We start from the raw sequence: 22,987 nt of genomic DNA on the forward strand, positions 1-22,987 counted from the left end.
TCTGCATTCAAGGCTGCAAAATGTACGCCACAGAGATCAAAGGTCAACAATGAAGCTTTAGATCTTTAAGTGAGTCAAAACATGATTTGTTGAACTTTATTTTTTAAGTAAGACACTAGTAGACTGAAGCTTTTTTTCATATTCAGTCGATGTTTGGCAAACCCTCTAACCCCGCTTGCATGCAGTAGTGGTGAGGGATGGGGGGGGGCCCTCTACTGGGTAAAATATAAACTACAGCTATGACTACCGCATACATTCATGAGAAATGTTTAATAGTGAAATGTGTCCCAACACACAGTGTCGTCTTCAAATAAAAAAAGTGGTCATTTAGTAAAACATTATGTTCAACTCCTAGTTACCCTGTCTTGTTAAAAAATACCCTTGAGTTAGTTTGACCCAGCTGACATTGTGGCCATTCTCACATTTCACAGCGGTACTGTGAATGGATTAACATTATTTCATTTTAAACACACTCACATGGTCACTTAGTCCATTGATGCAGGTCATGCGGAAGCAAAATCTCTACATTAAACAAAGCTTGTGACTCTCTGATAGCCCACAGCTGACCTTGTGCTCATGGAATAAACCCAACAGGGCTTCCATGTACAGTTTATGATAGTGGTCGACCTCCTCCTCGGTGGGGTTGATGCGCTGGGGTACAGGGATGGAACTTCCCACTGGATAAGAGGATAAAGAATATAAACCCGGGTGCAGCGCATGAGTTCCACTTTTTGGAACTAAACACTCACCCACTGTGGTGATGGGAGTCCTGGAGGGCAGCACTGCCCAACGCTCACCGATGAACAGGCATGGGGCGAAACCCACGATCTTTTTGAACAGGTCCTGAAACCTTCGACCCAATGAGCCCTCTGAAAACGTGACCTGCTGGAAGAGCTCAGTTTCCCCGAAGGAATAAACGGGCACCAAGTCAGCCCTGAGGAATGTGAGCGTATGTTATCATAATTAAAAAGCTGCTTACAGGTGAGTATCTTTTTTCTTCTTACCCATACTCAAGCGCTAATCTGACAAAGCCTTTTCTCTGCTTCACCAGAACTGTTTGCACTCCCGGATGGGAAGCCAGAGACTCTGCAGCGCCCCCTATCACAATCACCACAGCATTTCCTGTGCCACTTTTGGACAGAAGATGGCCAAGGCTTGGCTTGCTGACTGGACACAGGCCTGTTCAAACAAAGTAAGACTATAAGCGTCATTCACTTTTATTTATAGAGCTATTAACACAATCAATCGCGATATTAAGTACCCGCAGCCATGAGGTAGTCCCTTAAGAGCGGGATCCGGAAGAGTCCGGCCAGTACGGCCAGGGAGACGTACATCCCAGGAAAAGTCTCCGAAAAACCGCAGCACTCTATGTTGAAGCAACCAAAGGCTCCTATGCTCATTATACCGTGCGGGTGACAGCCGAGGATGTAGTTTTTGTTTGGATTCAGCTCGGCTGTCTTCACCAGCTAAACAAGACAAAGGTCACTACCAAGTAAATTAGTTGTCCTTAAATTGTAGAAATATCATGTGCATAAAAAAAAAAATGCAAACGTGAGTTTTACCTTGATAGGAAAATAGTTTCTGTAGTGTTCCCAAACCTTCCACCTCCTCACCGATTGCTTTCTCCTGCCACCTGATAGACAATGTTTTATTATTTAAAAGTTCTTTTTGGGCAATATAAAGTGGTATCATTTCATAGTTGCTCTTTTGCATGGATTATAAGTGAATTGAATAACCCGATGCAACCTTTGTTTGCTTTTATTTTTGGAGATTAATGGAGTCTTATTCTTCAAACTACAAATCAGAAATTCCATCTGAATGCTGAGCGGTACGGTTGCCAGGGGGAAAAAAAGAAGCTTAAATGTAGGTTAATATATTGCATAATAAATCCCCATATACCATGCAAATGAGCAGCTCTTTTGAAAAATGCTATAAATCCATGAGTGAGTGAAATTACATTTATTTTACAATATCTGCCTATTTTAACATGTTATCCTGTTAAAACAACTCACTGGGTTGGTCTGAATTCTTCTATATGACCCCTTGTGGTTGTGTATGGCATTTAATTTTTCTGTCTTATCTTTCTTTTCACTTTAAGGTCAATATATCAAAACCAAAAATTCTTCCGACCGACAACATAATTCACCCACTTCTAATAAGCACATCTAGTTTGAATTAGTTACGATAATGGTATACAGTAATGAAAAAATGTGCAGTTTGGCAGTCCTAAATTCACATTGTTGGCTTTTTGGGAGAACCTATCCTCCGCTCTTTGCTGAAAATGCCATCTATTCACTGTTTTTGTGCTCAAGTCAACGCAAACGCATTACTTTGCTGCCCATTTGTGCAAAAATGTGGTTTGTTTGCGTTGAACAATAAACATAACCTGCAATGTCCCTCGGTCATTTCCATTTACCTTTCTCAGGCGTCTGCCAGTCAATCACAAGCCATATGAAGTACAGAGTGGGAAGCAGCCACAGTGATGTAAACATGAGCCCCACCATCAAGATGATGCTAGCAACTCCTGAAGACGGATGCAAAAGGAAGTTTACAAGCAACCCGGGCGTACGCTCACAATAGCATAAATGTACAGATGAGGGCGACATACCCAAGAAGAGAAAGGTCAGTATCCATTGTAGAACACTTAAGGCCTCTATCAAGTCCTTATTTGGAGTTTTTGGCGTTGTCATGCCGACAACCTGTGGGCTGTTGGCATCTCTTTAAAGTTCACCACATTTAAAACTTTCACATCAAACGTGGTTTTCATAACAGTGTGTTAAAAGCATAAAAGCAGTTATTGTAGTGAAGAAAAGCAGGATGTACTTGCTCATTCATTGACAAGCGTGCAAAAATCAAGCCTAACTGAAAGGAACATTGATGAAATGGTAGTAGAACAAACCAAAAACCTTTTCAGTGTTAGTTATAAATACATAATAGATTGAAAATAAGTTACATGAATAATAAAAATAAATAATTAGCTAAATTGTCAACTACAAATACTGGACAAAAGAGAAATATTGTAAAAAAAAAAAAAAAAATCTTACATTGTAATTTTTTAAAATATATATATAAAAGCTAGATAAATAACAAAAATAAATAGATACAAATAAATAATAAGCTAAATTGTAATTGTACTACAAATGCAGGACAAAAGAAAAATATTTCTCTAAAAAATCTTATATTGTAAAAAAAACATATATTAAAAAATAAGATGGATAACAAAAAATATATAAAAATAAATAATTAGCTTAACTGTCAACTACAAATACAGGACAAAAGATAGATACTGTAAAAAAAAAAAAATCTATTTACATTTTTTCCTAATAATAAATTTTTTAAAATAGAAGTACTGTTGGACAAAAGAAAAGCTTTCCATACGGTAGATAATGCTGTGTGACAAAAAAAAAAAAAAAAGCTGCCGTTATACATTAAAGAGAAAAGAAGCTTATGACATGTGACCGCTTCGGCTTGAAGAAGTGTTCTGTATTTTGAAGAAGACAAAGGCGGCATCAACTGACTTCCTGCTGAATAAGCTCACGGGCAAAAGCAGAAAAGAGCGTTCATAACTTAGAGCAATCATAAGAGCACCAAGCACATGAATCAAAATGGCTTCCATGAATCTCAAGCACATGCCACAATCAAAAAAAAAAAAAAAAACTTTTACCTGATAACTGCTTTTGTCGTCTTTTTGAAAGGATGTTCACGAAGCAGTGTGGTAAAATCACCTCATGCGCTGTGCACTTTGACCGGATCGTGCAAAAGCTCCTGATAACAAATCCACTCCACCCCCGATACTTTGTCACACAAGCGATCGGTGCGCAAGATAAAAACGTGCTCTTTTCTAATCACACGTTGTTTTGTCCACTTGTGTCATCTCTTGTGGAGACGACACAAGTTTATGGTGTGCTCAGTTGGAGACTTTAAATGTCAAAAGGAGAACTTCACTTCAATACAAGCGCTTTTATTGTCAAAATGAAATGAAAAATGAGACTGTAAGGGGTTTACATGTTTGCTCTTTACATGGAGTAACTTCTTTTTTTTAAGTGTGCAACATTTACAAAAAAATGTAGCAAAGTTTTATCAGCTTTCAAATGTGGGACCCCAATTTCAGGACCATGGACAGTCGTCTTTGTCCCCAACTCATACACTCTTTGGTGTATATATACATAGCTGTATGGACGGGTGTCTCAGTCCAATATTGATACCAGATATCGGTCCGATCAGGGAGGGGTCACCAACCCACTTCTTGGCTACTGATTAGTGCAAAGGGCTATCCGTTTGATACACACTTCTGAAATGACAAATGTGCTCATATTGTGTTTTAATCATATGTTGTTGAGAAATCTATGGAATAATTGATTACATTTTCAGATCATCAGTTATACAACATTCCTAGAAAATTACAATGCCCAATCACTGCTGGTCTATTTTTGGAACATCCCCCCCGCGGGCTACTCGTGGTCCTTGATCTACATACAAAATCTCAGACATTAAATATAATTCAGTTTTATTGACTTTTATTTTGTATTTATTTTATTCAAGTGCAGAACATTGCAGGTTTGAGGTTGAAGTTATGTAACCCAAATGTTTGGAATAAATGGGTTGTATTTTCCTCATACCTACTGTTGATGACCATTGTTCTTTGTTATATGTATGTATTTATGTGCATATATATACATGTGCAATTATATTAGTATAATATATTATAGTTTTAGTATTATATTTTTCAAAGTATATTTTTATACAAAATAAATAAATATTTTACATTTTATTATAGGCATGCTCAATTTCCTTCAATTCCTTATTGATTCATGCAGTCGGTCTGGATGGAATGAAGACGGATAAATCATCTTTTTTTTTTTACATTGTGCATTTGTTGTTGTCAAAGCAGTAAAACTCCATCCCATTAGAGAGTAGCAACTGGCGTCACCTCATTGAAATGCAGTCACCATCAAGTTATTAATCCTGCTGATGCTTTTGTTGCCGTCTAAACACCTGTGCGGGCGGATGGTAGGCGTGAAGGAGCTTTTAACATCACATCTCGCAAGGAGCCTTGGGCGGATTTGCCATCTGCCAACAAAATAATGGACGTTTTAAACAATCATCCTCGCTCCTGATCTTTGCATAGGATTTTTGATTCTTTTGCAGCTTACTAGCCTAAAGTTAAACACTAAATATCGACCAACCAGGATGGATATGTATGTTGCAGTGGCTTGTAGGGAGGAAGTATTATCTTCTGCGCTCCGAATTTAGTTCGTAGACGAGTCACAATTACAGGAGCATAGTTGTGGATTTTGATTGGTGCAGATGTACCTATTTTTGTGTCCTGGCAATTTATAGGCCACTTTCACATATGTGCTATCCGCTGTATTGCGCTTTTTCCTTAGTTAGACACTCTTCTGGACTTTGAGTTTTGCGTTAGAAGGTCCAAAGATCTTTGTGATACACGACTCAAGGTCCGTGTCTGCTTTGCTAGTGTGCTTCCCGCACCTGTTGGCCATAACATTAGGTACACCTGCACAAACTCAACTTGACACAAATGCTTGTAGTTTTAATTGACACTGGTAGTGCAGTTCTTTAATTAACAGTGGACATATAGGCTATTTATTCATAGAGACAAGGTGGAAGGAATTCTGAGCAGTTCAAAATGGTAGTCAGCGTTCACGCAACATCTGAACTTTAAGGTTAATCATAGAAACACTTGAATGTCATTATTTTAGTTTATTTTTTTACTTTCCGACGAAAAGATTAAAGCACAATTTTGAAATTAATTATCTTGATCTGTGTCACAAAAACATTGCATTTGAACAGGGGTGTGTAGACTTTGTATATTTTCAAAATACAAGCTCTTTCATTGGCTCTAACGAAGATAGCGTAGTTGTACCTAATCTTGAGTCCGTCTGTCCTGTTCAGGGGGCGTGTCCTCCCCTACATCAGCCATGTGTTAACAGTATCTATATTATAATGCATACATAACACTCGCCTCACACACCTCAAAATCGGTCTTATTTTTCACTTCACAAAGACACATCAATAATAATAATAATAATAATAATAATAATAATAATGCGTCTTCCTGTTTGTTGTGTCATGTTAAAGGGCATTCCATAATTTACTCTACTAATAACAGTTGAGTGATGGCTGCTAAGCCCGTAACAACTGGCGACTGAGCTCTTATGGATGATGATGATGATGATGATGATGATGATGATGATGATGATGTGAATATATGGAGCACAGCAAGGATGCCCAACGTGTGAACCAACACTGGCATCGCCATCTACGCATTTGTTATTTTTTTTGTTTTTTTGTTTTGACGTCTTTCCCCTCCTCTATCTACGCTCCTCATCCTCCTCTCTCTTCCTCATAGCCCGCAAAGCATGTTTTTCCCCCTCAAACACTGAAGGACGCGTGCGTGTGTGTGTATTTTTTTTTTTACACGGGTTCCCCCCCCCACCCCACACCCCACCTTTCCCTCTCCCTCCAACGTCGCATTGAATTGCACGATGCTTCCCAATCAGGAGGCTGCGCCGAACCGCGCTGTTTATCCTAAAAAAATGGAAGAGCTCCCACGTCAAGAGAAAGGCGTCAATCGGGAGACATACTTCGAAATCGCCGATTTTTAAACCCAGCCTCGGTTGACACATCTGGGGAGGGATTTTTTTTTTTTTCCCTCCCTCCCTCCAAAATTCACGCCCTCTCTCAGCGGCGCCTTAGCAGGACAGCTGTGTCATCAACAACCGGCGTGGTTTTGTTGTTGTCTCCATCCGGCGAGCCGCTTGGCTTCGGGCCAGTCTGCTTCTGCGGATTGACCACCAAGGTAGGTCTCACCTTCATGTGAGGGCATCTTATTTGCGCCATAAATCAATCGCTCTGCGTGATGTCGTCGTCAAATAATGCGTCTTATTCGGCGGCGGGAAAATATAGGGATGCGCTCACGCAGCCTCCTCGCATGGCTGCTGCGGTAGAAGCGTCGCAACAGGGGCCTGACGTGTGTTTTTTTTTAATTTATTTTTTTAAATGATGATCATTTTTGAAAGCCTTTTCAACACAAATATCAGCATGACAGCGAACTAGTCCGCGTGCTATTCAACCTTGAAGCTCGCCTCTGTGAATATCAGGCCTTTATTATTATTATTATCATCATCACTATATTTTTTGTAGTTGTTGTTGTTACATGTGTAGCCCCGGCGGCGCGCACTTTAAAGAAGCAAAGTCGTAACAATCCCTCCACCACCATCACCACCACCACCACCACCCCCTTATGAATATTTCACCCCAAAACAAGCTCCCTCCGTCAGCTGAGCGGTGATGCCCGAGCGTGCGCGCCGCCCCGAATCAAACGCCGAGCAAGGCAGCCGCGTGCGTGCGTGCGCGCGCTCGCCAGTTTCTGCAAGGCCCGCGACGGCGAACATCTGCATGCCTTACGCATGTGATAAAAGCATGACAGGATGCTATTTTTATGTATGTTTGCGGAATGGAATGGGATGTCACTCTGGTTGTGATTGTATGGCGGTGTTTGGTGTGCGCGTGCGCGCGCAGCCAGGTGTTGTTAGCGCGTGTGGATGAGCAGAATATTTGGAGGCATAAAATAGAGACACCAAATGATTGATAAGCAGAAACTTAGTGGAATGGGTTTAAATGTGTAATTTAATGATTGTCAGCAGTGCTGTTCTTTTCCTTTCTACCCCCCCCCCCCCAGGGATGTGACAGTTGACCAGTTTACCACAGGCTTAATAGAAGTCCCCTCCCTTGTGAAAAATTCAAGGGGGTGTTATAAATGCAAACATACTGTTTTTTTTTTATACCTGCGCTGAGCAGGCATTTCATTTGTTATATGCATTAGCAAATCACATTGGATGACAGCAGGGGGGACTCTGGCATGTTGGATTCTTCACTCTCACTTTGACCTTGAGGCTGAATTTAAACTAAGAATATAATTAGGCTCAGATAAGATGGGGACGCGCTTGTGTGTCCTGGCGGGTGCCGTCCATCATGTTATTGGAAGAGAGAGATGATGTGTTTTTGGGAGGTGGTTGGGCGGGCGGGCGCGGGGGGGGGGGGGGGGGGGTCACTGAGGGCAGGCTGTGTTCACACATGTGCTTTTGGAGCTCGGAGGCAGAGGGAAGTCTGCCTGCAGGTGATCCCACACTGTGAGTGTGTCTGTAGATGCGGTGTTCTGAAAAGCGCTCGTCCTTGAGGATTTACCGTGTTGAATTGAATTGGAGGCATTTTTAAAAAGGCAAGCTAGCTCTCAAAACCAATACTTCGCATCATTTTTAGGCAGCCATGTAGGGCTGAACAATTTGGACAAATATATTAACTACAATTTAATTTCTATCAATATTGCGATTTAACATGCAATCTTTTTTTTTTAAAGGTTCCCTTCCTAAGTGTTTTTATTTAACAAACACTGAGCGGCAAGGGCTTGCGAGTGTTTACAAAGGCAGCGAATGTTTGTTTGTTTGTTTGTTTGTCGTCGGGGTTCGTTCAAGGTCGCAAACGTTCGCAACAGTTTTAATGGTCGCAAACAGTTTTTCGTGTCGCCAAGAAATTTGAACATGTTCAAGGTTAAACCTTTTTTGGGCCATAATTCAATTTCCATAATTTGGCACAAGCAGTTGATCTTAATTTAATTGACAAAAGGCATGATTGTAAAACATAAAAGTTCTATGCTCTACATTTACGTTGAGTTTTACTGACTTAACGTCAACTAACTACTTCTTGAGGCTGCCCCATCTTTTTCACAGAACATTTATTTGTTGCTCTGTTTTCTGAGATACATTGGATACAAGTATACACACCCCTTTTTTTTTTTTTTGGGACCTATAACCTGTACAACTCAATTGAGAGGGAGAGGAGGGGGGGGGGAGGAAGTAAAACTATTCCCATAACAACATAACAAAATGTCCCATGTGTTTTGGAGATTTTGATATGGTCCAATGAAAGTAGGTTAGAACTTCTGTCAAGCTGGAGGGAACTTTGAATATTTCCAAAAAGCAATCAAAAACCTTCAGATTTTTTTCTTGAAAGCAAAAAAACAAACAAAAAACAAAAAATATATATATAGGTCATATCAATGGTGGAAAAAGTTTTGAAATGATTCATTTTGGTGTCTTTCTTTACACCACAAAAACCTAGCATTTGAAGAGGAACTGTGTCGACTTTTTTTAATCACTCTGCATTCACGGCCAATTGAACGCAATTTAAGAATTTTGTGGTCGAATCCCAAATTGCATCACATCAGCCGCATGACTTTGGAGGCGCCTCAGCGACGAGACTGCTAACAGACCTCTCCCCAAACGTTTTGGTTCTAGCGAGGCAATCTTTTGTGCTTTTGGTCTTGAAGATTATAATCCAAATGCCTTTTCACGGCTGATCCTGAAAACGGGAGGAGAGTTACGGTGGTGGAGTGAAACCCATAAATTGATGGGGTGGAGGACAATTGAAGCCCCCTCACCCGTCTCACAGAGCACAAGGGAGGATGAGAAAAGATGGGCAGTGGCAAGCTAGTGACGGACGTAAGACAGATGTGGCAGATGCTGACGTTTTGAGACCATTTCTCTCTTTTAGAGGATCACTTTGTCTGGCTGGCTGAGCAGTCATGGAGGTATTGTTTAGAAGTAGAACACAAACAGGTGTGACATGTACAGCTTTGTAGAATTGGTTCCCTTTCAGTAATCTATTATGTAAATGTACGGTTGATATATTCACTGTAAAAAAAAAAAAGAAGGTAATATTTATTTATTTACTTTCAGAAATTGTAAGTAAATGTTACAAGGAGAGTTGAGTGCATTTTACCAGTTTATCATCAAAAAAAAAAAAAAGAAGCTACTCGAGTGTTAAGGAACAAACCTCCCAACCACTCTACCACCTGAGCCACGCCGCTTCTGATGTGTGTTAGTATATTGATGGTGCCAGGCGGGAACCCTCGTACCTCCAAGAAACACGTTTGGTCATAGGTCATTTTGAAGAGATGCCAAATTACGACCAAGTGTTACATATTTTAGTTAAGCGCGACCTCTATCGGCCATGTTAAAGCGCAAAAATCCAAAAGTGTGAGTCTCGAACCCGGTCCGTCTGGTCGGAAGGCGAGTGTTTATCTGACTGAGCTATTTGTACAGTGGTTATTTTAGTGTTGACTCCATGTTTTCGGTCTACAATCTCACTGTGCCTGTTCCTAATCTCAACCATTAGTGTCCCATGTAAAGACGTAACGTGTACTGTACAACCTCACCGAAAGCCTCATCCTGACCCCAAACATTAGTCCGTGGCGGCGAATTGACATACATTACAATGTCAGCACTAAAAATGAACACTAAGATCATTACTGGACTGTTAGCTCAGTAAGTTAGACGTTAGTCTTTCGACAAGACGATCCTGGTTTGTATTTTTTCGCTATTTAACATGGCCGATAGAATATGTAAGACTCGGTTGTAATTTGGTGCATGGTAAAATGACCAATATAATTTTTTTCCCCATTTTTGTTAACAAGAGTATGAAAACCTAGAATTTTTTGAATATAATTTTTTTGTACATTTAGAACAGATATAAAATTTTGGATTAATCGAGAGTTAACTAGTGAAGTCATGCGATTAATTACGATTACAAATTTTAATCGCCTGATGCCCCAAATTTTTAATAATTGTTTCTTTAAAAAAAACATTTATTAAATTTTTTATTTTTAATAATGTTTTTTTTTTTAAAGAATTTATTATTAAAAATTAGGGCCGTCGGGTGATGACAATTTTTAAACATAATTAATCGCATGACTTCACTAGTTAACTCACAATAAATCACAAATTTTATATCTGTTCCAATACAAAAAATAATCTATGCTTTCATACTTATGTTAACAAAAGTGGGAAAAAATGTTAAACTAATAGAAAATAGTTCAAATGAATTTTTGAGGTCTATAGCCGTGAATGGCAGTGAATGAATTAATATATAAACTGGTAAAATGTACTCAAAACTCTCCTTGCAAAATACTTAGAATTTCTGAGTGGGAAAAAAAATAAAATAATTTTTTTTCCAATAAATATCACTTTTATTGTATTTTTTTTATTTTTTACAGTATTGAGTTATTCTATTTATGGTTTGCATATTCTCCTCATAAAAATCTGAATGCCTGATGCAAATGCAAAGCCCTTTGATTTGTGAACGAGATCCCTCCTTGCATGTTTACTATAGTTTTCCCTCTATCTGGATGTCACTAATGTTTTATCAAATGCATTAAAAAACACAACGTGACACACAAAGACACATTTATAGACAGATTCCAAATAGAATGTAATGTCTCCTTTTTATAGAAATGCCAAAGCGGAATAATTTACTCACTGGCACAAATCCCCACCCATCAATCTATTTGCTGCTGCTTACCATGCAGACAAACAACATTCATTTATTTAACTTTAACTACTCGCTTCCATTAGACTAAACAACAAATAAATAAACATGACCAAGGAAAAATGTTGCTCAGCACATTGTAAGGTCATACGTGCGCTTGCGCCGTCAAGTTATGCAAATTGAAGCGAATGACTCGTTTGAAACGCTCGCTTGCAAGCATCTTTCAGCGTCCGACTCTCAATCCAGTCAGTCAAGAGTAATGATGTGCGCTAATGATTTCCTTCAGGCAACTCATCTTTGTTCATTTCCTCCTCTGTTTTCCTCTCATTATATTGCTTTCAAAGTCATTTGCGTGGTGTCATGCAAAAAAATGAATAACACAAGGCGCAAACACTTTTTTCCCGGCCTTGTTGCCATGTGTGACTGTCTCGGAGTTAGTTGAACCGCGATGAAAGATTAAACGGCGTGCTTCCGTGATAAATATCTCGATACGGCGCTTTGCTTGAGCATATTAAGTGTCGTGCTTGGGATGATTAGAAAGCGGCCAACTGGCGAAGCCTAACTAGACGATTAAGTAAAAAAAAAAAAATATATATATATATACAATGGAAAAAATATATAAATGCAACACCTTTTGTTATTAATGTCAAATGTATCTAAATCTGTGTTAGTGAGCACCTCTCCTTTGCCAAAATAACCCATCCAATTTACAAGTATCATAAAGAGTTGTTTTTGTTTTTAAAGCATACAGTATATGAGCCGGGCGATTGTACACGCTTTACAACAGAAATGCCAATGTGGTTTTACAATATCATGCTGGTTGTGCTGCAAATGTCAAAGCAATCTTCATTTGGACAGAAAAAAAGAAAATAAAAAAAAAAGCAAACTAGCAGCAAGTAGCTTAATGGAAGGTGCAAATTGAGCCACTGGTTCCTTGAAGTGCTTTATATCACGTAATCAAATACGTGGCCTGGTTTGCCAGTTTGTTGTTGCCAGTCACGTGACATCTTTTTCACGACTTAGCATATCCCAAGTTGTTCCATTTTCGACAAACGGGACGAGTGCAGCTTCGACTTTCGGTGAACCGTCGTCGAGTGCATTTCGGCCAAGTGCGCCCATTCAAGCTTTAGGGGCCGTTCTCACTTGTGAGTTGTCTAAATATGTTATGGGCTTAGAAAGTTGTACCCCCATATTGAAGCCTTGAAAGCATTTTGGAGCCTACTCCAGTTGTCAGGAGAAAGTACCCCAGTGGAAATGGGTTCGAGAAAAAAAGAAAAGAAAACATTCTTGTGACTGCATCTGAATTTATAAAAGTCAATTGAGGCATCAGGTTTTGTTAATATGAGCCACTGCTCAGCTTTCTTTATGTTTGGAGTGTTTTCTCTTTCTATTAATAAATTGTGAAGCAAAGATCTTGTCACCAGTGAAGATAAGCACTATTGAAGGGTTTATGGTTTTAAAGACACATTAGCTCGATGTGCGACCTTATTAAATGCTTGATGTCTATTGAGGCGTTCCGAATGTTGATCTCACTGCCTCATCTCTATAAAAATTACTTCAACACGCTATCGGTATCTGTGTGTTCTTGTCAAGCTCACTGTTTGTTATAGTCGTAGTAGTCTTGAGGGTCTTCTCGTCATCAGTCAATCGTCACAGTTTAGTACCTTTTTGATTTCATCACGGGCTGCACAGGGAACAGCAGGGATTGGCCAAGCGAGACCTCGAGCTGAAAAGCTGCCAATCACACCTTCAAGTGCAACAAACAAACATGCATTCGATTGCACTGCTGGTTTTCTTGATTCCCCTGATGTGGTGACTATACAGTAGGGGGGGGGGGGGTCTCTTTTAACTCATTCACTGCCATTGACGGCTATAGACGTCAAAAATTCATTTGGAACTATTTCTATTAGTTTAACATTTTTTTCCACTTTTTGTTAACGAGAGTATGAAAACCTAGAAAAGAAAATTGTACATTTAGAACAGACATAAAATGTGGGATTAATCGTGAGTTAGCTATTGAAGTTATGCAATTGCCTGACGCGATAAAAAAATATAAATTAGGGGCGTCAGGCGATTTAAAAATGTTAATCGCATGACTTCACTAGTTAACTCACGCTTAATCACAAATTTGATCTCTGTTCTAAATTTACAATAAAAAAATCGAGGTTTTCATACTCTTGTTAACAAAAGTGGAAACAAATGTAGAAACTAGAAATAGTTCAAATGAAATTTTGACGTCTATAGCCGTCAATGGCGGTGAATGAGTTAAATGGTTTGGATTGGAAAAAGTCACACCCTTGTTGAAATGCCACCATTTTGTGATATAAAAAAAAAAGAGATCAAGAAATAATTTCAAAACCTTTTCCACTTAAAATCTGTACAACTCAATCGGAGGGGGTAAGTAAAATAAATTTAAAAAAATGATCAATTCCACACAAAGTCCTGATGTTCTTACTGTAGTGCCAATTCACCCCCAAAAAGTTACCACACGGCACTTTACATAGGACACATTAAAGAAACCCAAATTAACCCCACGTATGTGAACACTTTGGCAAAAAAATATTTACCAGCTTCCTCCAACATTCCAAGCCAAGTTGATTGACAAGTCTTAATTATTAAGTATAAATAGATTCTTATCTATATGTGCCCGTGACTGAGTATAACCGATCCAGGTTTAATCGCGGCCTCTAGGTTTATAGCCGGGTGGGAAAGAGGCACCAGCTTTACCGTGAACCTGAACGGAATACGTGGCAGAAAAAATTGATGAATGGCTGTCCGGAGGCCTTTAACGGGATCTTGGTCATAAGAAACATGAAGTGTGCTGCGCGTAACCGGATAAACGAGTGGGAGAGCCGTGCGTGGGAATGCGTACCGACCCTCTGACTCGCACATGGGCGATTTTGAGCACGAGGAGTGGGATGATTGAAATGTTGCAAGTCCACTTGCGGCCTACCTGGTGAGCTAATCACACCAACGCACGCTTCTGCTATTCTTTTCAATCGGCGGCAAAAACGAGATGAAACAATTTCTGGAGAAATTGCGGCGCGAATGCTGAATGAAGAAAGATATAGAAACATGAAATCATATTGAATCAGTTGGAATGTTGTTTGGTATATGCAACATTTTTGCATGTTGAAAATTGTTTACAAAGGGAAATGATGTAGTATCAATGATTTAAATTCCAAATGGGAACTATTTGAAGCTGTTATTTTGAATGTGCCACTGAAAATGAAGAGTAAAGTCATTCTGGGGTAAACTTGGTAGGAACCCTAAATCTAATCCTTAACCCCAAGCACCTACCCTAAGAAATTTTGCTGGTGAAAAATATGTAGAATTTAGTGGAAAAATGCGAAATGTGAGAATTGGCACAATGGTGAAAATTGATCCCAAGATGAATTGAATGAGCTGAGCAGAAATTTTTTGAATGTCTCATTCGAAATGAATGGGGATTTTTTTTGGAGGGGTGGAAAATGTTGAATTGTGGGAAAACGGTGAAAGTTAGGAGCGAGAAAAATAATAGCCCGCCAACCGCACATTTTTGGAACATGTTGAAGTTGGAATGGTTTTAATCGGTGGAGAAATGTAGAAGTAGTAGAAGTTAAGAGTAGGGTTTGCGCCGATGTTGTTGTTCAGAGATGCGTTCATGTTTATTTAAGGACGCGATAATAAAATGCTGACAAGTTTGCTTTTGGAGAAGCCCCAGTTGCATCTTATAAATCTGAAACGCTATGATGCCCTATTCTCTGCCAAGTGCCTAAATCACAGCGTATACATTTTTTACAAAGATAAACATGACATATTGAAACATGTTTGCCGCTTTCCAGTGAAGTATGTGGGAATGTAGCTCAAATCGCAGCTTGGGCGCGAGACACGAGGAAGGCGGCGAATGAAGTCGACTGCGAGCTGCGACGCGCCGGGGGAAGAAGACACGTTTGCAGGGGGGATGCTCAGCTGATCGTTGTTTCGCTTTTGGGCTGTTGGGATTTTTCTTAATTGTGGCTGAATTTTAAATGAGGTTTGATGGCGGGGTGGCATGTTCGGAGGCGGTGTGAGAAAATAGTCAAATCATCAGGCGCGAGATGCTCCAATTCAGTGAGCTCCGGCTACTGAGATGAGAATCTGATGCCGAGACACATAACGAAGAGTAAGAATGTCGGCAATGTTGCTTGGTAGTCCACATATACTGCAATCAAAGTAAGCAGAGGGAGTTCTGTTGGATTAGTGAAGCGTGTGCGGCTGCAAGAGTGCACCTCTTGCTTTTTGGCTCTTCCACCCCGCAGCACAAACTTGCCATGTGACTTTGCTTGTTTACGGTCTTTCTCGCAGTACGCGTGCAAAACTAGACTGTGGTCAGGATGTGAAACCTTGGCACAAAAATCAAGGCCAACTGCAGCCACATATTCAGACACCCTAAAATGTCTTTATTTTCTAAATTCCTTTTCTTGTTTTCTTCTCGCAGCCTGCCCCCCGATCCCGCCTCTCTCATGGCAAGGTCTGCCCCCCCCAGCTGCTTTAGCGTCTCTCTGTGATAAGATGTGACATTTGAACAACATTTGTGAGTGCCACACAGAAAGTAAACAATATAGAGCGCATGACAAAAGCGGCCCATGTTTCATAAAAGCTCGCGATTGACATCGTGTACTGTATGCTAAGCGCTAATTGCAGCAGGTCGCCTTGGTTACACCACAATCTGAAAGAAGTGTACTGTTTATAGTACAAGTAGATTTTTCATTTGTCTATTCTGACAGTATGAAGTTGTTTTTTTCAGTTGCTATTAGCTAATTTAGCGGGGTTTTAGCAGAGCTATGGCAACACTTTTCGATAGCATAAAAGTCACGCTAACGCTAGCTAGCTCTTAAACACGTTAGGAAGCCACTAAAAGAGGTAGAAAAGTTTGTTTCCAATTTACCAAGATATCAAAACAGGTATTGTATGTAATTGATGGTAAAAATACCCTTTTATTTTTATGCTTAAGTTCATTTTAGAGTCAGTTTTTGTTTTTTAAGTCTTGTACTTCTAGAGTGTGAGCCTTTTTCCAACTCTGTAAATGGGATTTAGGGCTTTATGTTTGCCGGCGGCATCCAAGCAATAATGCATATGTTGTTTAGGTTAAACCACTCCACTGATTCATACAATATTTTATGTAGCCCGAATGATAGAGACATTCTTCCGGTTTATGTCAGCATTCCGATGATTGTGGGATAAAGGGAGGGTGTGTGTGTGTGTGGGGGGGAGGGGGGGGGTGTGTGTGGAGCTTCATCAGTACAGCAGAAAAAGCTTTTTGTCAGGTTTTTTTTTCTGTTGTTGCAGCCATGAAATATTTATTGCCCTTTTAATTTGTACAATTACACGGAGGAGAATCCAACTTGCTGCTTTAAAATGACACAGAAGGGCTTCAGTGTTTTTTTTTTGTATGTCGTCCCAATTAACAGATGGATTGCAAATGATTTGATAAGCAGAATCTCTTTAAATTAAATGTGCTTTTTAAAATTAAAATGTGTATAAAGAAGAACGGTCATTGATTGAATGAGATCTGAGGCCAGATTTTCATTGTGGGATATTTTTGACATTCATGTGACCATATTTTCTATACACCGTGGTGGAATCTGAAACATTATTTTCTAACTTTACGAGAGAACCTGTTTAAGTTCAACTACCTTGAATATAACGTTTTGAGCATGACCGACACTAAAGCATATTTCCACTGATCCGAGTGTGACCCTTGAAGGTCAAAATGAGGTGGCTGAATCGTCCATAAAACTCTGAATTCAACGTGATGCTTTGCATATTGTGAGTTTTGTGGTTCTACTTGTTACTCATTCTTATAAGCTCAAAGGAACTTGAAGGGCTTAGTTATCGGTTTGTCCGAGGCATTTCTACAATTATTATACTGTGACTTTCTGAGGCCATAAGGAATTTATCATTCTGAAGACAACCCTACTGAATATAATAGAAGACTCTGCAAATATTCATCATATCCACGTTTGCAATGTAAAATCCAAACCTTTCGCACAGTACGGACAAAAACAGACTTTCTTGATAAAGCTGTTTTCTACAACAAAAAATTCCTAAAGCTCATTGATCGATTCGCCCTCGCCAAGACATTTGATTGACAATCATTTCCCAGAGCTAACCTTTCTGTTCGATCTTTTTTCATTTCTTAAATTGGTTTCCGCACCGATTAAAGTGTTTCACAACATGTACGTTTGTTTATACTTCTGTCATCATACAAAAGTCATTGAAATTACTCTATTGGTCTCTATTAAGTCAAGGTTTTGTTTTCGAGTGATACGAACAAGCAACAGAACATTGCCCTTAGAAAATACTAATTAAAGTAACAAAAGTTCTTACAACCGTTTGATTCAGTGCAGATCTACACTGTTACAAACAATAACTACTGTATTGTTCATTTAAAGTGGAAGTGAAGTCTTTGTTCTGTGATTCCACTCGTCTAAGCACGGTATTCAGATTATTATTATTGACAGTTCTTGTAGATATGAACTCATTCACTGCCATAAATTCATAAAAAAAAAAAGATTATTAAAAAATTAGGGGCGACAGGCGATTAACATTTTTAATTGTAATTAATCGCATGACTTCACTAGTTAACTAATAATTAATCACACATTTTATATCTGTTCTAAATGTACAATAAAAAATTCTAGGTTTTCATACTCTTTAACAAAAGTGGAAAAAAATGTTAAACTAATAGAAATAGTTTAAATGAATTTTTGACGTTTATAGCCGTCAATGGCAGTGAATTAATAAAAAAAAAATGTTTTTTTTTATATCTGTTCTAAATGTACAATAAAAAAATTCTAGGTTTTCATACTGTTTTTAACAAAAGTGGGAAAAAAAATGTTAAACTAATAGAAATAGAATTTTTGACGTCTATAGCCGTCAATGGCAGTGAACGAGTTAAAAGTGTGTAGACATGAACAGGACGGTCTTTTCCCCGTCTGAATTTAATGTTCATGGATCCGGCGCGCTTTGCATGTGACCAACTCCTGAGAACAGAGTGTTTCTCAGTCCTGCTCGCCACCAGTGTGAGGAAAAACTGCCCATTCATATTTTGCGGCTGCTTTTATATCTCGTCTGTACCTTTTTTTTTATACCAGCACAACAAGCTGTCTGTGATTGTTTTTTTACGAGGCAATGTGGGCTTTTAATATTTGCGGCCAGATTGCTTGAAGACACTTTTCCTTGAGAGGAGCCGTCTCAGACGTGTGATCTCAAGGGGGGACATTAACGCAGCTGCTCTACAGTACGAATCAAAGAATAGATCTTGAAAAGGTGATCAAATCTTACTATCTGCCAACATTTTCAGCATCGTTGCACGCATGGGAATGTTTCACATCGGGGCCTACGAAGGTGACTATACATTGCAACCTGTCACTTTTTTGAACATATGCTTCATGTGCAGGTGGTGGTGCGCCAACAGCATAGCTGAGTCGTCGTTAACAGTGAGGTAGTGGTTGCTATGGGTTACGGATGCTATCTCAGGATTAAAGCGCATCTGTTTTCCCTTGCGGTGCGTATTTTTTCCGAGTTGCGATCAGATGCATGTGAGGTAGGGACATTTTTAATGTCGGCATCATCGCGTATGACGAGGATGGCGTCGTCCCGCTTGGTGCATATTCAGTGGCTGGGAAAGGAGATGCATGGCTGACAGTGTTGCTAAGAGACCACACACAGCGACTAGTGTGAGAGGCTTGATTGCGCCTCCCTCCCCCATTCTTGCCTCTCGCTATATTCTCTATCCTTTCCTCTCATTTGCTTATTCCTCCTCTCTTATATATATCCCTTCTCAATATTCCCGTCCTGATCTGCATTGTTTAGCTCGTTTTTTGTGTTTTTTTTGTTTTTTTTTGTTACCCCAACGGTTCCGCGTTTGTTGGTTTCCCCTCATTTTCCACCCCTCCCTTTGCCTCTCTCTTTTTGGCTGTAGGTTTTTAAGCTGCTGTGTCTTCTCGTGAACGGTGCTGCATCCTCCGTCTAAACCCCCCCCCCCCCCCCCCTCCTTTCGGTTAAAACTCCAGACTGAGGCTCAGCGTTGTCTGGCTTCGGCGAGTTTGGCTGGGATGTCGAATTCCAGAGATTAGCAAGAAAGTGCGGTGCGATGCAGGCTGACAGAAATGATAGTATGTAGTAGAGTATAAGTATTTTTGTCCTTCAAGGTACTTGACTCCTCGGGTACCGTATAATTAGTGGCACTCAAGACAATCATTTGCACCATCTCGTGGGCTGAACAGGTACAGGCAAACTGCAAATATGAAACGGTACTGGTTGCAACTAAAACGTCAAAAATTACTCTGTTGATAATGCTGTGGATAAATAAAGGTCATTCCGTTTCACGTTCTCCTTGATTTGTGAACATCGCATTAATGATCCTTGAGAAATGGTCATCTTACTGCAGATTTCTCTTATTTTGATTCTGAATGCGGAGATGGGATTCCCGCTGCTGTTAGTGCAGGAGTGGTTCTATTCTAGTGGGATGCAGAGCAACCGGCCACCACAAAATCCTGGAAAATCTCAGGGTGGGCATCTCCCGACAAAAGACGATGCGATACGGTTTTTAATACTTGCGATTCAATAATGGTTGGATTCGGTTTGACTCTGTGTTTTTTATTCACTGCCATTGACAGCTATAGACATCAAAAAATATTTTTAACTATTTTTATTAGTTTAACATTTGCTTCCATTTTTGTTAACAAGTAATGAAAACCTAGATTTTTTTGTTACATTTAGAACAGATATAAAATTTGTGATTAATCGTGAGTTAACTAGTGAAGTCATGCGATTAATTACGATTAATTAATTAATTTTACGCCCGTACTGACTACCTGATATAATAGTTTTTCAAAAATAAGTATATTATACAGTGGTGCCTTGACTTAAAAGCGTATTTTTTTCTTTCTTTTTTTTTTTTTTTAAATACACGGCATCTCTTGGGTGATTTAAAAAAATAAAATAAAAAATAAAATAAAAAAATATATAAAAAAAAAGAAGGAAAAAAATGCGCTTAATACCACCATTGATAGATGGCAGCAACACACTTAACACCACCGGCCACCATCAACTCACATCCGTTTCCTTGTTGGTGGCGCTAACGCACCATTAAGCTAGTTTGCCGACTGCCAATACACCCATTTAGGAAAAAGGAAGGACACAACATTAGGCACAGTCATGTTTTTGCTTGCATTTTCTATATTCTCAGGTGGGTGGAGAGCAAATGTTACTTCCGGTCCTGTTGGCCGGTGTTGGAATCAAGGTTTTCCTGTGTGGCGTCACCATCCGTGCGGTACATGATAGCATCATTGAAGACTCTAAATTGTCCATAAGGTGTGAATGCGCGTTATTATGTGCTCTGTGATTGACTGCCATCCTCTTCAGGGTGCACTCTGCCTCAAGCCTAGAGTCGGACCCTAATAAAGCGCTATAGAAAATAGACGGAGGGAATATTATAGCAATCCATTTGCCACCCTCCTAATAAATGTCTTCAACCTAATTGATGCCGGGGTTTTTCATGTCGTAAGTAAAACGCCCTGACATTTTGTGAGGACATACAGTAATAATAGTCTAATCCTCAATAAAGTTTGAAAAGAAAACCAATAGTTTAATTACAGTTATTTGCTAATTATTCTAGACCGGAATTAAACGTGAACATTAAATCACTTGGCGGAGCTTCTCAAAGCAATAAGCATTTGAATGCAATAAAACCGTGAACGTTATTTCGAAGCCTCATGGGAAGGAGGCGTTCAGATATAAAACGAGCTCTGTGGGGGAAAGCACAAAGATATCGCACACCTCAGAGTCATCTCATTTAGGATTTGCATATACATTACATATGACCCCCCCCCCAAACCTCGCCCATTGTCATGACATGCCTTTGCAGTTTGCAGTGAGGCGTCGCTCCACTGCAGACCACCTCTTGTGCAACACTGCAGGCCCACTGGCTGAGGTGCGAGGCCGGAGGGCACAAGCTTGCACCAAGATGAGAATGATTACTGGAAAGCTTCACTCCAGACAGGAAAAAAAAAAAAAAACCTCAAATGATATTTGTTTAACCATGAATTGTTTCCTAAACGATATAACATCGTAAATGTTTTACATTTCCAAATATTCTTCCCTCATTAATTTCATTTTCGGCTGCCAGGGTTGTAACGTAGCCATCACTTTGGCATTGGCTGCGAAAAAGCTAAAAGCATCCACGTTGTCTTTTTTTACATCCACGCTCGTGTAAATCACAATTAAGACAATACACTGCCGGTTGATATTTTTATAGCCGCATCGATTGTTTTGTTTTATGATCTTCCGATCAATGCGCAGATCAAGTTCCATAGTTAACAAATCACTTCCTGCGTCGAGTCTTAACATTATGACTGGCGCGCTTCCCTCATTTCAGAATATTTGATCAGAAGGATACCAAATTGACAATCTTAATTCTTCTATAATTGCAATTGCATTCTCTTTGAGGCAACTTTAGCATCGGCTGCTACATGTGCGCTGAGCAAATATTTGCGAGCGTGAGCGTGCACGTGATCTGATTGCTTATGTGCATGAATGAGTCGCCTGCTGAATTGCATGCGGCTCCACTTCTATGAATCATGGTGCCATCTGCCTTCTGGTTCTAATCAGAGCAATTCGAGCATCTCCTGACCCTGCAGATGCCCCGAAAATAATGATCAAAGCTATTGCGGGGATTCATGTACAGTATGTGAAACCCCCCCCTTTTTTTTTTAACTCATTCACTGCCATTGACTGCTATAAACGTAAAAAAATCATTTGAACTATTTCTATTAGTTTTGTTTTTTCTCCCCCACTTTTGTTAACGAGTATGAAAACCTATATATTTTTTATTGTACATTTAGAACAGATATAAAGTTTGTGATTAATCGTGAGTTAACTAGGGAAGTCATGCGATTAATTATGATTTAAAAATTTTATTGCCTGGTGCCCCTAATTTTTAATAATCTTTCCTCTAATAAAATAAAATAAAAATAAAAAATAAAAAATCCACATTTGTTAACAAGAGTATGAAAACCTAGAATTTTTTTTATTGTACATTTAGAACAGATGTGAAATTTGTGATTAATCATGAGTTAACTAGTGAAGTCATGCAATTAATTATGATTTAAAAATTTGATTGCCTGACGCCCCTAATTTTTAATAATCTTTCCTCTAATAAAAAAAAATAAAAAATAAAAATAAAAAAATCCACATTTGTTAACAAGAGTATGAAAACCTAGAATTTTTTTTATTGTACATTTAGAACAGATGTGAAATTTGTGATTAATTGTTAACTAGTGAAGGCATGCGATTAATTAAAATAAAAAATTGTAATCGCCTCTTGCCCCAAATTTTTAATAATCTATATATTTTTTTAAATGAATGGCAGTGAATGAGTTAATTTAAGATGTTCTCCTGGTTCTTTAGCTGCCACTCTAATGCACAGCATTTATCGGCCACAATTAAATGGCCGCCTGCTCAGCTGCCGTGATCCCACAAACTCAAATCAAAGGCCCCTTGAACAAAAGAGCAACCTTCACTTGCAGTTCCCTAACCTAATTAACATCGAGTCAGCAAGCATGGCGGCGGGGTTGTGGTCAGGGCAGGGGGATACAAGAATAGCAGACGTCGC

At 39.3% G+C, this 22,987-nt stretch overlaps 2 protein-coding genes across 5 annotated transcripts in view; one reads left to right on the forward strand and one right to left on the reverse strand.

The window, feature by feature from the left end:
- Positions 1 to 17: 17 nt before the first annotated feature.
- Positions 18 to 22,987, forward strand: part of nyap1 (neuronal tyrosine phosphorylated phosphoinositide-3-kinase adaptor 1) — a 42,787-nt gene continuing 19,817 nt past the window's right edge. For 3 of the 4 annotated variants that reach the window (XM_086098323.1, XM_086098325.1, XM_086098326.1), the window contains exon 1: positions 6,465 to 6,820. The gene's annotated coding sequence lies outside the window, so the exon portion shown is untranslated. Of the gene's footprint in view, positions 70 to 840; positions 982 to 1,051; positions 1,193 to 2,425; positions 2,623 to 6,464; positions 6,821 to 22,987 lie in introns of those variants that run through there. The other variant, XM_086098324.1, reaches the window with a different exon arrangement.
- Positions 154 to 3,720, reverse strand: mogat3b (monoacylglycerol O-acyltransferase 3b). Its single transcript, XM_086098330.1, has 8 exons — positions 3,665 to 3,720; positions 2,609 to 2,706; positions 2,417 to 2,524; positions 1,563 to 1,633; positions 1,262 to 1,466; positions 1,005 to 1,179; positions 750 to 934; positions 154 to 677 (listed from the first exon to the last, which is right to left on the reverse strand). Exons 2-8 carry the CDS (start codon positions 2,688 to 2,690, stop codon positions 523 to 525), a joined length of 981 nt encoding a protein of 326 aa, XP_085954456.1. The 5' UTR covers positions 2,691 to 2,706; positions 3,665 to 3,720; the 3' UTR covers positions 154 to 522.

This window comes from Leptonotus elevatus, chromosome 16 (assembly GCF_054856555.1).
Source record: "Leptonotus elevatus isolate MCC_2025b chromosome 16, RoL_Lele_1.0, whole genome shotgun sequence".
In the NCBI taxonomy this organism is placed as follows: Eukaryota; Metazoa; Chordata; class Actinopteri; order Syngnathiformes; family Syngnathidae; genus Leptonotus; species Leptonotus elevatus.